Consider the following 15,889-nt stretch of genomic DNA (forward strand, 5'->3'; position numbering starts at 1 on the left):
AGCCTGGGCACTGTGGCTTATGGCTGTAATCCCAGCATTTTGGGAGGCCAAGGCAGGCAAATCACGAGGTCAGGAGATCGAGACCACCCTGGCTAACACGGTGAAACCCTGTGCGACAAATATCAGAGCTGTCTTAATTCTAACACTTATTCCAGTACAAACAGCTCTCTAAACAATCTTTCTTATTCCTAACACCTAACATGGAATGAGTAAATATCTGTTTATAACAATTAAAGGAACTAAACACATCCTTGGGAATTTCACTATAATCAATCATCCTTTTTATTATTATTTTTAACACATGCAAACAAGAGGAAATGCTCTGTACTAACTGTTTTAATATTCTAGAAATCGTACTTTGGAAATTGGTAACTATGAAACCTCTCCCCTCAAAAATACACATGATTTTTTTAGATTACCCTTATTTCTTGATTTAACTACTTTTCAGTCTAAAAAGAAGCTATTCACAACTACAAAATTAAAGACTTTTGAAGATACAGCTTACTTTTTTTTTTGCAATGGAGTTTTGCTCTTGTTGCACAGGCTGATTGGCTCACTACAACCCTGCCTCCTGGGTTCAAGCGATTTTCCTGCCTCAGCCTCCCAAGTAGCTGCAACTACAGGCATGCACCACCACACCCAGCTAATTTTTGTATTTTTAGTAGAGATGGGGGTTTCACCATATTGGCCAGGCCAGTCTTGAACTCCTGACCTTGTGATCCGCCTGCCTAGGCCTCCCAAAGTGCTGGGATTACAGGCATGACCCACCGCGCCTGGCCTAAGAACTTTTTTCACTATTTAAACAACAACAAAAAAGCAAAAACAGAACTCCGACTGGAAAGAGTATTCCTAACCAATTTTACCAAACAGAAGTATTTAAAAAGATTATATATTTACCAGCCCCAAACTTTTACATACAGAACCCAGCGTGGTATTACCAAAGATACATGTAAAGTAAAGATACTATATATGAAAATTAAGGAAGATTCATGAAGTGTTCCTAAATATACTCACAGAAAGATAGCTGTTAACCTCCACATCATCAGTAATGGTTTGGCGCTCTCCTTTATAGTTAATTTTCCGAAATCTTCTTCGGGATTGTCTGGCAGGAATTTCCCTTTGTAGAATACTATCTTCATTATCTTTGGCATTCTCTACCTGAAACACATGTTCATATTCCTGATTAAATATCAAATTTTTCCATATTATTGACAGTCTATGGAGTCTTAACAGGCTCATAAGGAAGCTTCATTTACTTCTTATAAAAAACTGCCTCAAGAAAACCGTCTGTATAGCACAACGCTCATGAGTTAAAGATTAAAGGTGATGTTATTATAAAGATCTGGAGACCACAGTTTCCGTCCAGGAAACAGTCTCTCTTGTGCACATAAATATACATCCTCTAAGCAAAGTCACTTACCAGAAATGAAGGCTGTTAACTACACCTACATATTCAATAATTACAACTTCAGAGTTCCTCTAATTACAAAATGCCTGATTATAAACATATTTTACTTAGCAAACAATCCTGGTTATGGTTTTAGTTAATTGTTAAAAAGTAAAACAAGAAAACTTTATGCAATATTCTTTAATTTTCAACTTAATGCATGACAATAGCCACAAGTAAGGCTGGCATCTTCTAAGTAAGATAATAAAATGGAAAATTAACATTTGTTAGGAGTTTAAAATAGGCCAGCATGCATATACATTAAGTACTTAGTTCACACAACAGCCCTGTAAGCAGGTATTACTATCTCTACTTTGTAGACAAAGAAAAACCCAAAGATATTAGTGACATTCCAGTCTCACAACAGTGATACTTATTAAAGGTGAGTTGGCAACCTGGGCAACAGAGCAAGACCGCATTTCTACAGGGGGAGAAAAGATAAGCCAGGCATGGTGGTGTGCACCTGTAGTACCAGCTACTTAGGAGGCTGAGGTGGGAGGATTGATTGAGCCCAGGAGTTCAAAGCCACTGTTAGCTATGACTGCACAACTGCACTCCAGCCTGGGCAACAGGACAAAAACCCTGCCTCAAAAAATTTAAAAAAAAAAATTTTTTTAAAGGTGAGGAGGAATATAGACCTATTATCTCAACAGCTTATGCCATTGATACAAGACTGCACTGCCTGTTCAATCACAGACTATACCATAATTTTTTAAATTAACTATTTTTATAAAGGTATATTGATATGCTCTAAAAATCTACCTGTATAACTAAGCTCACATCTAATAAATAACAAATGGTGGTTTTAGTTTTCCCCTATAACTGCTCTTTTTGCTAATGTCAGAGTTCTCGATATTACCAAAAATTTCCTAGGCACCCACTCAAACACAGTGGTGTCCCCTTATCTGACGGGGAGACATTCCAAGATCTCCACTAGATGCCTGAAACTGCAGACAGTACCAAATCCTACCTATGCCACGTATTTTTCTATATTTACAGAACTATGATAAAGTTTAATTTATAAATTAGGCACAGAAGAGATTAATAATAAAATTATAATAATATACTGTAATAAAAGTTATGTGGGGGGGCAGGCGCAGTGGCAAGTGCCAGTAGTCCCTGCTACCAGGGAAGCTGGGGCGAAAGGATCACTTGGGCCCAGGAGTTAACATTCAGCCTGGGCAACACAGCAAGACCCTGTCTCTTAAAAAAAATAAGTTATATGAATATGGTCTTTCTTTTTTTTTTTTTTTAAACTTTTATTTTAAGTTTAGCAGTACAAGCGCAGGTTTATTACGCAGGTAAACTTGTGTCACGGGGTTTGTTATACAGATTATTTCAGCACTCAGGCATTAAGCCTAGTGCCTATTAGTTATTGTTCCTAATCCTCTCCCTCCTCCCACCCTCCACCAAAAGGCCCCAGTGTGTGTTGTTCCCCTCTATGCGTCCATGTGTTCTCATCCTCTCTCTTTCAACAGTACCACAGTCCTGAAAATGTGGAAAGTGAAACTGCAGATATGGGGGTGTGGGAGACTACTGTATCATATCAACATTCTTAGCACCCTGCTTGTCTTCCAAATCTTCAGTTCAATTCTCTCTCAGATTGTCAATTCTCTATAAATCCCTCCCATAATGCTCTTTCATTCCCATTACCACCTCTTCTTAATTCAAGTCTTAATCTCCTCAGTCCCAAACTACAGCAAGAGGTGATCCTGCTGCTTTAGGCATGTTCCTCTCCAATTCTATCCTGTATGGTCAGACAAATCACTTTATAGATAATCACCATTTCTCAGGTTTCCTGTTCAAAATGCCACAAGGGACTTCTAATGTTGACACCAAATAAATTTTAAACTCTTACATTTGATATTCAAAGTCATTATAAACTCCATTCCCAAAATGCTTTTATCATCTTATCTTACACGTACAATCCTGGAAAAGCTGCTCCCTTATTTGCTTTCCCATAAAATTTCTAATTAGATACACAAAATTTCCTAATGATTTCTAAGAGTTGATATCTAATCTGTTCTGTTCAGGTGTGAATTCAAGAATAAGTGGCAGCCAACTCAACGTGACTATTCCTGTGCCCCTATATATAAATAACTTATACTATGCCAAGTAACTTATTTCTTCAATTTGGGTTATCATACCTATTCTGTCTTCACATGCTATCATTTAGACACTACCTATCTCAACGGCCATCTCTTCCATAATCACAAAAGATATACCACTCCTCAGACTTCAATTGGCTTACTGTGTATACACACCTAGACTTTTCAAAAATGGAACATGTTCTCTACTGCCTTCAGACCTTTACATATGCAGCTGTCACTTCTGGCTAAAAGCCCATTCTGTCTTTGCCAACAATATTTGCCTCCTACCTACATCTTATGACCTAGTTCAACCAATCCCTCCTCTACTCCAGAAAGGTATTATTCCTTCTATAGCACTAAGCATACCAACCTCACTAATAAGATAACACTAATAAGATAACAAGTTCTCTAAGGCAGGAACTGTATTATGTAATATTACATTCATCTTTGTTCACCTAATATTCAAGACATTTGCCAAAATGGGTGTTTAACTAAATTTTCCCTTTTGCCTCAAATACATTAGGTCCTTGGAATTATGTATAAGGCCCTCAAAAGGTATACACAAGGCCATATACCAGAAACTGTAGCTTATCTCATTTAAGGCTCACAATAACCCTATTACATAGTTACTTTTCCTATTGTATAGATGGTACAGTCTCATAAAGTTAATTCACAGGCTAGGCAGGGTGGCTTACTCCTGTAATCCCAGCACTTTGGGAGGCCGAGGCAGGTGAATCATGAGGTCAGGAGTTTAAGACCAGCCCGGCCAAGATGGTGAAACTCCATCTCTACTGAAAACTACAAAAATTAGCCAGGCGCGGTGGCAGGCGCTGTAATCCTAGCTGCTCGGGAGGCTGAGGCAGGAGAACTGCTTGAACCCAGGCGGCAGAAGTTGCAGTGAGCAGAGATCGTGTCACTGCACTCAAGCCTGGGTGACAGAGTGAGACTCTGTTTCAAAAAAAAAAAAAAAAAAAAAAAAAGTAAATTCACACAAGTAGGTGAATCAGGACTCAAAACCCAAGTGTGACTAAAAAGTCCAACTTCATATTGCTCTATCCCAAAATATAAAATGGATTATCTACTTTAGGCAAAAGTCCAACATTACATGATTCTTAGGTCTTTTAATATCTTCCACTTATTGAGCAATGCAGAGATTTAAACAATAAAGGTTTTACAGAGTAAAAATGGAAGTAAAATAAATTTAGGAAAAGGCTTTCTACGTTTCAAAATCTTGGGAAAAGTACCAAATGCAAAGAAAAATCTAATCATGACTTTTATTCCAGGAATATAAAGAATTAAATGCCCTTAACAAAGTTCCCACTGAATATAACTGAATTGTGGTATTTAAAACATTAAAGCCTGCATTAAAACAATGTTAAGATTTTAAAAAATAAAACCACAAACACAACCGAAATGGCACAAATGGTACAGAATCCAAAGGCCAAGAATGATGTGAAAGCAAAAATACTTGAACTTGGGAAACCAATAAAGTCCTTGATCTACCAGACAGTTTCTGTCAAACTCTAAAGATTTTTCACTCTGATGTTTGTAGGGAGTGAGAGAGACAAGAGATGAAACAAGAGACTCTACCAAAGCTGAGGAATCTAATAGAAACCTACTCATAAAGCTCATTCCAAACAGCTACATCCTCATTACAAGGATAAGCAAGGTATAAGCAGAAGGGGACAGGAAGAAAACTTGCCTGGCACTGGGAAAAGGGGAAGAGGGGAAGCAACTAAACAAAAAGTGCCTTCCCCTGAGAATTCAAAACCACAAGCCAACCCTCATGCAGATCTGTAGTTTGAATTCATAATACCTCAAGCATGCAAGTAAACCGGAAGACATTCAGCACTATTAATATACAATAGCAGAAACAACAAATGTAAAACTACCTTACAAAATGCAGGTTTTTTTTTTTTTTTTTTTTTGAAATGGAGTTTTGCTCCTGTCACCCAGGCTGGCGTGCAATGGCGCAATCTTGGCCCACTGCAACCTCCACCTCCCAGGTTCAAGTGATTCTCCTGCCCCAGGCTCCCAAGTAGTTGGGATTACAGGCATGTACCACCATGCCCAGCTAAATTTTGTATTTTTAGTAGAGATGGGGTTTCGCCATGTTGGCCAGGCTGATCTCAAACTCCTGACCTCAGGTGATCCACCCGCCTCAGCCTCTCAAAGTGCTGGGATTACAGGTGTGAGCCACCGTACCAGGCCAACAAAAATGCAACTTTAACATAAACCTCAAAGTATTACTGTACCTAAAGTTCCAAGACATATGAACTCATAGACAAACACAAAAAAATCCCAGCTACATCAAAATCATGTGAGGAAGCAAGACATAATTAAAAATAATAAGCCCCCCAAAAAGCAGAATGACACTTGCAAATACTCCAATATACCGACAGTATTAGAGAACAGAAAACCAAAATTTAAAAACTTTCAAACAAAAGAAAACTTGCAAATGAGCCAGAGATGATAAACAGCAACCAAGCAGGTGAGGCTTGACCAGGACAAAAAGCCCTAAGTGCCCTCCTCCCCACTGCCAGGCTAGCAAGCAGTGAGGAACAACCAATAGCAATCTACATTTGGAGAGATGAGAACATGAAGAGACCCTGCTGAAGCACAAGAGCACAGAGAAGGCCTAAAACTGAGTGGAGCAGGAACACTGACTGAGAAAAATCTTCCAGCAAACTCAAGGACAAAGTAACAATAAACAAATTTGAAACCACTGGTGCACTGAAGGCAACCATAACAGCAAGAGAATCCAAACCTAGCTCAACTCCAGTAGAAATGCGTTCATCTCTAGGCTTAAAAGCTATAGCCCTATACCCAATGCCTAACATTAAATCCAAAATTGTAACTCACATAAAAAAGGAAAGGTAAAACAACACAAAACAAAAAACAAAACAAACAAACAAAAAAACACTGCCAAGAGACAAAGCAATCAACAGAGCAGTCTACAAAAATTAGAGTGGATCCAGATGCTGGAACTACCAGACAGAGAATTTCAATCAACTATGATTAAATACGTTATAGGTTCACTGGAGAAGGTACAGACAACACACATAGATGGAGAATTTTAGCAGACAAAAGAAAAATATAAAAGTAAAATGAAAATGTTAGAAACAAAAGACACAGTAATAGAGATGAAGAATGTCTTTGACATGCTCATTGGCAGACTCAACACAACTGAATTAAGATCAATGAAATTAAACACAGGACAATAAAATTACCAAAGAGAGAGAGGAAGGAATTGAATGGCATACTAAGATGCAACTAAAAAGGGAGTATAGTAAACTGGGAAGATAAATCCAGAAGATTTACTCAACATACAGCACAAAGTCATCATGAAGAGGTGAAAAATAGGAAAACTAAGAATATACAGATCAAAGGCTGAAAAAAAAAAAGTTCAAGAAGGTAACAGAACAAGACAATATTTAAGGAAAAAAAGAATTTTTGATGCCCAAAGCAGTCCAAAAAATCCAAAACAGGATAATGAAAAACTACGATACCAAATTACAGCGAAAATATAAACAGAAGACCTTTAATGCAGCCAGAGAGAAAAAAGAGATCAGGAAGGCAATTAGATTAACGTCTGACTCCTCAAAAAACAACGAATGTAAAAAAATAGAATGTATTAATTGTGTTAATAAAAAATAATTCTCCTCCTAAAATTGTATTAATGGCAAAACAATCCTCCAAGAATGAAGAAAAATAAAGTTATTTTCAGACAAAAAAGAAAAAAATACCTGAGATACTTAACAACAAAAGATCTTCAGGAAAGAATTTTTAATGGGTGTACTTTAAACATAACACAAGTGTTACCATTAGGACGGTCTCATATACAAGAAATAATTAAAAGCAAAAAATATTAAATACGTGGTTAAATAGGAATAAATAATGACTGCATAAAACAGTAAGGCAAAATTTACAGAATACACAAAGCTAAAATACTGGACAATAGAAATTACATTTGGATACTAGCATTAAACTCTTTATCAGTTTAGCTGATTTTTTTTTCCTTGTTTTTAGACATAATCTCACTCTGTTGCCCAGGCTGGAGTGCAGTGGCACAATCTTGGCTCACTGCAACCTCCACGTCCCGGGTTCAAGTGATTCTCCAGCCTCAGTCTCCTGAGTAGCTGGGATTACAGGTGCCCACCACACCTGGCTAAGTTTTGTATTTTCAGTAGAAATGGGGTTTCACCATGTTGGCTAGGCTGGTCTCGCACTCTTGATCTCAGGTGATCCACCAGCCTGGGACTCCCAAAGTGCTGGGATTACAGGAGGGAGCCATTGTGCCTGGTCTAAGTAGGAATTTAAAAATAGTCAGAATTAGCACTAAAAGAAGAGACCATTTCTCCAAGAGTATGGTGGGGAGGAGAGGAAGGAAAAAAGAACTTAAAACAAAGGAGGGCAAAAAAAAAAAGGGGGGGGGGAAACAAGAACAAATGCAAAGCACATAAAGTGGTGGAAGTAAATTCAGACCTATCAGCAATGACAATGAATACAAATAGAAGAGTCTTTCCAGGTAAAAAAGAATCTCATGTCAAGACCCCAAGTATTAAGACTCACAGAATCCTGATACTTTTGAGAGAAGCCCAATAATTTTAAATATTTCTCTGCTTTCTGGTGAAGGAAATCCCAATCTAATACATTTCTTGGTGTCCACACCCGCTACAAATCATTAACTTAACGAAGGTTTGTTGTCCTTTTAGTGGGGAAATGGCACCTACTTATTATCATCATAATCTGAGCTCTATAACCACTAGGAATGGTTTAACTACTTGGATATTGCTGCTTCTAAGCTTTTGCAATGAACAACCCTAGGAAACACATTTTTCTTCTTAAGGTGAAATAATTTGGTAAATACTTTTAAGAGAAAAAAACAGTCATGTGTCGATGCTGACATTTCCTATTGACGTTTTAGACTGGAGTTTTTCTTAACATCTTTAATTTTACACAACTCTTATGCTAAAATAAAAATCTTGATTACTAATGACATTTATTTATGCATCTATTAGTTATATTAACTATAATTATAATTGTAAAATTCAATTATTTCCAATTACATGTATCATAATATATAGAATTTTTCATAATTTATACATAAATATTACCCATACATATATAATTGCTTTAAATTAACAAAATCAACATTACCACTAACATCCTGGTTCCATCATCTTGGATACTAATTTGAATACTAATATTTATATATACGTATAGATTTATGTATATGTGTTATGTTAAATTAATTATAATTAGTTACATATAATGGGCATCTATACACACACATATACAGCCATGTGTCACTTAAACGATAAGGATACATTCTGAGGAATTAGTTGTTAGGCAATTTTGTCATTGTGTGAACATCATAGAGTGCACTTACACACAGACAGTACAGCCTACTACTTATCCAGGCTATATAGTATGGCCTATTGCTCCCAAGCTACCAACCTGTAAAGCATGTTACTGTACTGAACACCGTAGGCAATTATAACACAATGTTAAGTATCTGTGTATCAAAACACAGAAAAGGTACAGTAAAAACACAGTATTATAATTTTATGGAACCATTGTCATACATGTGATCGGTCATAACCAAAACATTGCTCTGCAGTGCATGACTGTACAGAAAACTGTAAAAAGACCACTAGTAGGCTGGGCTCAGTGGCTCATGCCTGTAATCCCAGCACTTTAGGAGGCTGAGATGGGTGGATCACCTGAGGTCAGGAGTTTGAGGCTAGCCTGACCAACATGGTCAAACCCCAACTCTACTAAAAATATAAAAATTAGCTGGGAGTGGTGGTGTGTGCCTGTAATCTCTGCTACTCAGGAGGCTGAGGTAGGAGAATCACTTGAACCCAGGAGGTGGAGGTTGCAGCGAGCTGAGATCACGCCACTGCACTCCCGCCTGGGCGACAGATCGAGACTCCATCTCAAAAATAGTAATAATATTAAAAAAAGACCACCAGTAACACCAACAATGAGACAACTGGCTCTTTCTGTGCTAGGGGACATACTACATTAGGAATGCAGAGGTAAAATACTGTCTCTTAAAGTCACCAGAAATAATAATTCTTCGTGGAATTATACCAAAATTTTACATATATTAAAATCACGTATTTTGTTTTTTGGGGGAAAGAGTAAATTTTTTCTCCTTTTGAATTGTTTTTAGTATATAAAAATATTTACATGGCTCCCCTAAAATTGCTCTTCTTTCTTAGGTTTCTTCTAGTTCTCCTTGCTTTTTTATTCTTTTAAATGGCACAAAATGCAAAACACAAAATAAACACTATACCTGATGGTATATTTCACTGGGATTTCATTATATTCATAAGGTAAACTACAAAAAGTAATATCCTTATTCTGGTAACTCCATACCTAAGAACATGGCATCTCTTTTTTTGCTAAAGTTTAATTTTTTGATTTCAGGGGTAAACACATTGTTTCTGCACATTTGTTAAGTTTAATCTTAAGTGTTTTGTTTGTTGGTTTTATAGATGGAGTCTATGTTGCCCAGGCTGGAGGGCAGTGGCTATTCACAGACAGGAATAATGGGGACTACAGATGTGTGTCACGACACCCAGCTTAAGTATTTTTCATACAGTTTTTGTAAATGTATTCTTCTTTCCTTATGTGACATATGTTACAGATCAATTCCTTTACCCCTATTTTAAAAATATCCTGGGATTATGATGGGAATTGCACTAAATTTTAGACAAATTTTGAGATAAGTTATATCTTAAAAATATTGTCTCAACTGATTTAAAGAAGATCTAAAAACAACTCTTTATGGTTTTCTGTGTAAAGGTCTCCTACAACTTTTTTTTAGATTTAATCTGATGTATATAGACGGTTTTGATGTTCATAAATGGTATGTTTATAAAATTCAATTTTCTACTTGCTTGTAAGGAGAAATACAATTGATTTTTATGTATGAACAAGTATTCAACGACCTTGCTGAAATGACATAAATTTCAAAAGTTCACACTTAGGTTATTTGGGGTTTTCTACATACAAATTATGTCTTCTGTAAATCACAGTTTTACATTTTTTTCCAATCTCTTTCTTCCCCTGCCTAAATGCATCTCCTAGCCAATAGTTTTGGTATGGTGAGCTTTCTTCATATAATCCCAAATGTTGGGAGAAAGTTTTCAATGTTTATTATAGGGTTTCTGCAGGTAACAACTATGTTATAAAAGTTTCATTCTCTTCCTAGCTTGCTAAAAGCTTTTAAAATCATGAATGGGTTTTGATTATCAAGAGCTTTTTCTGCATCTACAGAAATTATTACCCGATTTTTTTTCTCTAATTATATCAGTGTAGTGAATCACACATATTTTCAAATGCTAAATCAACTTGCGATTCTGGAACTAAATTCAATGTAGTCATGTTGTTTTATCCTTTGTATGTACACTGAGATTCAACTACCTAAAATATTTAGATTTTTACATTTTTTTTTTTTTTTTTAATACTAACCTATAATACTGCTCTTGTGTAATGCCCTTGTTAGGCTGTTATAAACATTATAATAGGCTCCTAAAATAAGGCAAAGAAGTTAATCTTTTTCTATTTCCTGTTAGATGCTAAGTATTATTTCTTCTTTAAATGTTTGGAAAAATTTACCAGTGAAGCCACATGGGTCTGAATTTCTAAATGAAAATGTTTATAATTATAGATTCACTTTCTCTGCAGATCTTCTATTTGTGTGTGTATGTGCTAGTTTGGTGATTTTTTTTTTTAAAGGAATTTGACTAAAACTTCAAACTTACTAGCTTTAAGCTTTCCATACCATCTCCCTTATTAGCATTTTAAAAATGTTTGCTGGATCATAGTAGTCAATCCTTTTCCATTCCTGATACTGATCGTATGGCATGTTTTATTTTTGATTATCTTTGACAGGGGTTTATCAATTTCCTTAGTCTTTTCTGAGACTCAACCTTGTCCTTTGTCAATCCTCACTATCCTAAGTTTGCTTTTATGCCATTGATATTTATTTTTATATTGATCTTTATTATTTCTTGGCTTGTGATTTCTATTCATATGCTGCTCTTTTAATTTCCTGACATGAACACTTTACTGTCAGCCTTTGCTCTTATACCACTAGGGCTTAAATTTCACAACAAGAAAGGCTTACACTGAATTCTACACATTTTAATAGGTCATATTTATTCATTTAAAATATTTTCTAATTTTCTAAGTAATTCTTCTTTTACAAGCAATTTAGAGCATATGCCTGAATTTCAGAATTTGTATTTTTTTTTAGCTGTGTTTTATAATTGGTTTTAAATTAATTTCATGGTGGTCAGAAACTATAAAATTTCAAATACTGAAATTTTGAGACTTGCTTCATGTCCCAGTATATGGTCAAATTTAAAAAACATTCCAAGCACACTTGAAAAGTAGGCACACTGTTGTTGATAGGTATAGTGTTCCCTGTATGTGTCTCAGGTAAAATGTGTACATGATGAGGTTCAAATCCTCAATATCCTTACTGATTCGTGGTGGTGGTTTTGTCAGTTACTTCGGAGGTATATTAAAATCTCTTGGTCAGGCACAGTGGCTCACGCCTGTAATCCCAGAACTTTGGGAGGCCGAGGCAAGAGGATTACCTCAGGTCAGGAGTTCAAAACCAGCCTGGCCAACACGGCAAAACAGTCTCTACTAAAAATACAAAAATTAGCTGGGTGTGGTGGGGCACACCTGTAATCCCAGTTACTTGGGAGGCTGAGGCAGGAGAATCACTTAAGCCTGGGAGGCAGAGGTTGCAGTGAGCTGAGATTGTGCCACTGCACTCTAGCTTAGACGACAGAGCAAAACTTCATCACAAAAAAAAACTAAAACTAAAAATCTCCCACTGTGATTGTGAGTTTGTCTAGTTCAGATTTTACTAAGGACAATTTTTGTTTTATATATTTTGAAGGCATTAAAGCTTCAGGATTGTGTAACCTTGATACAATTAACCTTTTATCACTATACAGTACCATTCTTACATTAAATAACGCTTCTTGCCTAAAAGTATACTTTGGGCCAGGCATGGTGGCTCACACCTATAAGTCCAACACTTGGGGAGGTTGAGGTGGGAGGACTACTTGAGGTCAAGAGTTCGAGATCAGCCTGTGAAACATAGCAAGGCTGTCTCTACAACAACAACAACAATAACAACAAATAATTAGCTGGTATGGTGGGATGCATCTGTAGTCCCAGCTACTTGAGAGGCTGAGGAGAGAGGCTCACTTGAGCCCAGGAGTTCAAGGCTGCAGTGAGCTACTGCACCACTGCACTCCACTCTGGGCAAGGCTCTGTTTCTTTAAAAAAAAAAAAAAAAAAAAAAAGAAGTTAAAACAAGGAGATTACTTTATAATGTGTCAGATTAAGATGACTAACTTATTAGGTGATCAAGAATGTGTTCAGTAACAGACATTTCCAATCACCAGTGGAGTTATCCAAATCTGTACAAACAGACAAAACCATTTGACCAGTCATTTTTAACAATTCTGAAAAATTTCATCTATTTTGGATTGTTTTCTCCTATAACTCATAAAGCATTTAAAATTATACCAATCAATAAATTAAATTTTGAAATTTAAAAGCTACCAGCCATAAATATATGTACTTGATGTAACTTTTATTTTATATACTTGTTTTCTGAAATACTGAAGAATAAATTGGAGATATAATGTTTCTTGAACCCAAAATACGTCAACATGTATTTGCTAACAATAAGGACTTTGTCTTACAGAACCACAATATGGTTATCAAACTCAGGGAATTTGATATTATCCAATCTGCAGTCCATATTTTGAATTCATCAATTGCACCAACAATGTCATTTATAGCTATGCCTATGATTTCTCCTTTTCTTCCTCCTCATATGAAAATATTACATAAAGTATGTAAAATAAGCACTAAAACAGGATGTATAACACTGAAGTAAAAGCAGTATTTCTTTTGCATACAGTATGAGAAATACAAAATACAACTAAAAGTGAGAAAATCAATACTGCCCGGGCAGTTTCCTTGCCATGTTCCTCAACACATACATTTAAAAGAAAGAATTCTGAGGCTCTAATAGGAATCCCATATATTCAGTGCTTAAAGAAAACAAATTTGAAACAATACATACTCCATCCTTGAACAAACTTGAATTCAAGAAACATTTACTGAATACTTACTTTGCAGACAGCACTGTGCAATACTCTAGGAGATACAATAAGACATAATCTTTGCCCTGTAAGAGCTTAAAATCCAGTTGCTCACGTAAAATTAGGGATAGTGAGTTCATGGTTATATAGACGATCCAGTTTAGGAAAGAGAAAACATAATATTTGAAGATATCTGACTATAGCACCACGAAATGGAAAAGTAGTTTAGTTTTAAGCCCCTACACTAAAATGCTTCATTAAGAATTCAATTTCTCTTCTCGACAGTTCAAATCTAATCAGATGACATGGTCATCTACATGAGATCCTAGTAGGACAATAAGTCCACTCAGTATATGCTATTTTCTAGTAAGGTCATCTTAGAACAAGGTAAAAGCAAGCTGTGTTCTTGATTCTTCTAATACTTAAAAAATAAAACAAAACCAACCAAACAAAACCATATTCTAAAGTTAGATCAACTACTTAGCTCTTTTAAGAAAAAATAAAGAATTATTCCTTAAATACACCCTTAAATAAAACTTATCTCAAAATAATTAAAAGTGAAAACACTAAGACCATTTCTTACTTGGATCTAATCATATGTCTTTTTACTTTTCTCTACTTCATTCTCTCTAGTCTCAGGCACAGACTACAGAATTCAAAGTTTACTGAAAAAGTGAAACTGAATGGGAAAGAAGAAATCACTTGAGGCTGGCTGGGGTGGCTCACGCCTGTAATCTCAGCATTTTGGGAGGCCTAGGAGGTGCATCAACTGAGGTCAGGAGTTCGAGACCAGCCTGGCCAACATGGTGAAATCCCCATCTCTACTAAAAAATACAAAAACTAGCTGGGCATGGTGCCAGGTGCCTGTAATCCCAGATACTCAGAAGGCTAAGGCAGGAAAACTGCTTACATCCGGGAGGTGGAGGTTGCAGTGAGCCAAGATTGCACCACTGCACTCCAGCCTGGGCACCAAGAATAAAACACTGTCTCAAAAAAAAAAAAACAAAAAAAAGTCACTTGAAAACTCATGGCCCCCTTTTAAAAATTTTTAGTTTTCTGGTAGAAGGGGTAAAAAACACCAAATCTGCAAATTATATATAAGTGTATTATGTTTCACACTCTCTTGAGGATCAAAAAAAGTCTGAATAGACAGAAACAGATAAACTTGGTAGATGGTTCTGACGCTACTTGATAAAATCTCTAAAAGGTCATAGTAATAAAACCTCCTTAAGCGTTTAAAGCCTACTACATTTAAAGTTAAAACTGAAGCATATCAAAAACAATTCAGCATTCTTTAAAGTTCTTACCACAATCATTTCTGAAGGCTCTAATACAAGACAATCACATCCTCTTTTTCCTCCAAACTGCTTACCAAAACTATAAAAACAGAAAAACAATTTCTTTAGCAAAGGTTATTAATAAAATATATCAATATAGGAAAAAAAGCAACAAAAAAAGCCCTGAGATGTTAGCCAAGAAATTCTGATCCTGTCACTTATATTAAGATTTTCTAAAAAAGAAAGGAAAAAAAAAAGAAAACTTTCTCAATTTCCCAGACATAACAGATCTCAATATAACACTACATGAAAATTCTTGTTTAAACCTTCGCCTGTCCCTAAAATTAGTTATAAAAGATACCAATCCAATCTCAAATTTTAACATCTGTCAATATATGTTGAACAAAGGAAAAAAATACACTTAATAGAAATCTAATAAAAGTGATAATCTGATTAGGCAATGTTTTATAAAAGTAAATTATTATAATCTTTTGGGAGCAGTATTAAGACAACAGATATTAAAAATAAAAAAACCTTAAAAGATATTCACACTTGAGTAGTCTCTTGGTATCCAACTGGGATTGGTTCCAGAATCTCCAAGGATACAAAAATCTACCAATGCTCAAGCGCCTAACATAAAATGATGTAGCATTTGCATATAACCTATGTACATCCTCCCATATGCTTTAAATCAACTTGAGATTTTTAATAATACCTAATACAGGGGAAATGCTACATAAATAGTTGTTATACTTTATTGCTTAGGGAATAATAACAAAACAAGTCAATATATGCTTAGTAGAGATGGAATCATTCATCTTTTTTTTCCCCCAGGATCAGCAGTTGCTTGAATTAATGAATGTGAAACCCATGGATATAAAGTGCCAACTATATACAAAGAAATGTAGTTAGATACAAAGATGA

General features: G+C 35.7%; 1 protein-coding gene across 1 annotated transcript in view; it reads right to left on the reverse strand.

The window, feature by feature from the left end:
• The window catches only part of RAPGEF6 (Rap guanine nucleotide exchange factor 6), a 134,833-nt gene extending 119,772 nt beyond the window's left edge, over positions 1-15,061 (reverse strand). Inside the window, 2 exon segments of the mRNA XM_017847862.1 lie at positions 1,015-1,158; positions 14,996-15,061. Coding sequence (XP_017703351.1) covers positions 1,015-1,158; positions 14,996-15,004 — 153 coding nt within the window. The 5' untranslated portion in view covers positions 15,005-15,061.
• Positions 15,062-15,889: the final 828 nt, after the last annotated feature.

The sequence above is a fragment of the Rhinopithecus bieti genome, unplaced genomic scaffold, assembly GCF_001698545.2.
Source record: "Rhinopithecus bieti isolate Rb0 unplaced genomic scaffold, ASM169854v2 scaffold_28846, whole genome shotgun sequence".
Classification (NCBI taxonomy): domain Eukaryota; kingdom Metazoa; phylum Chordata; class Mammalia; order Primates; family Cercopithecidae; genus Rhinopithecus; species Rhinopithecus bieti.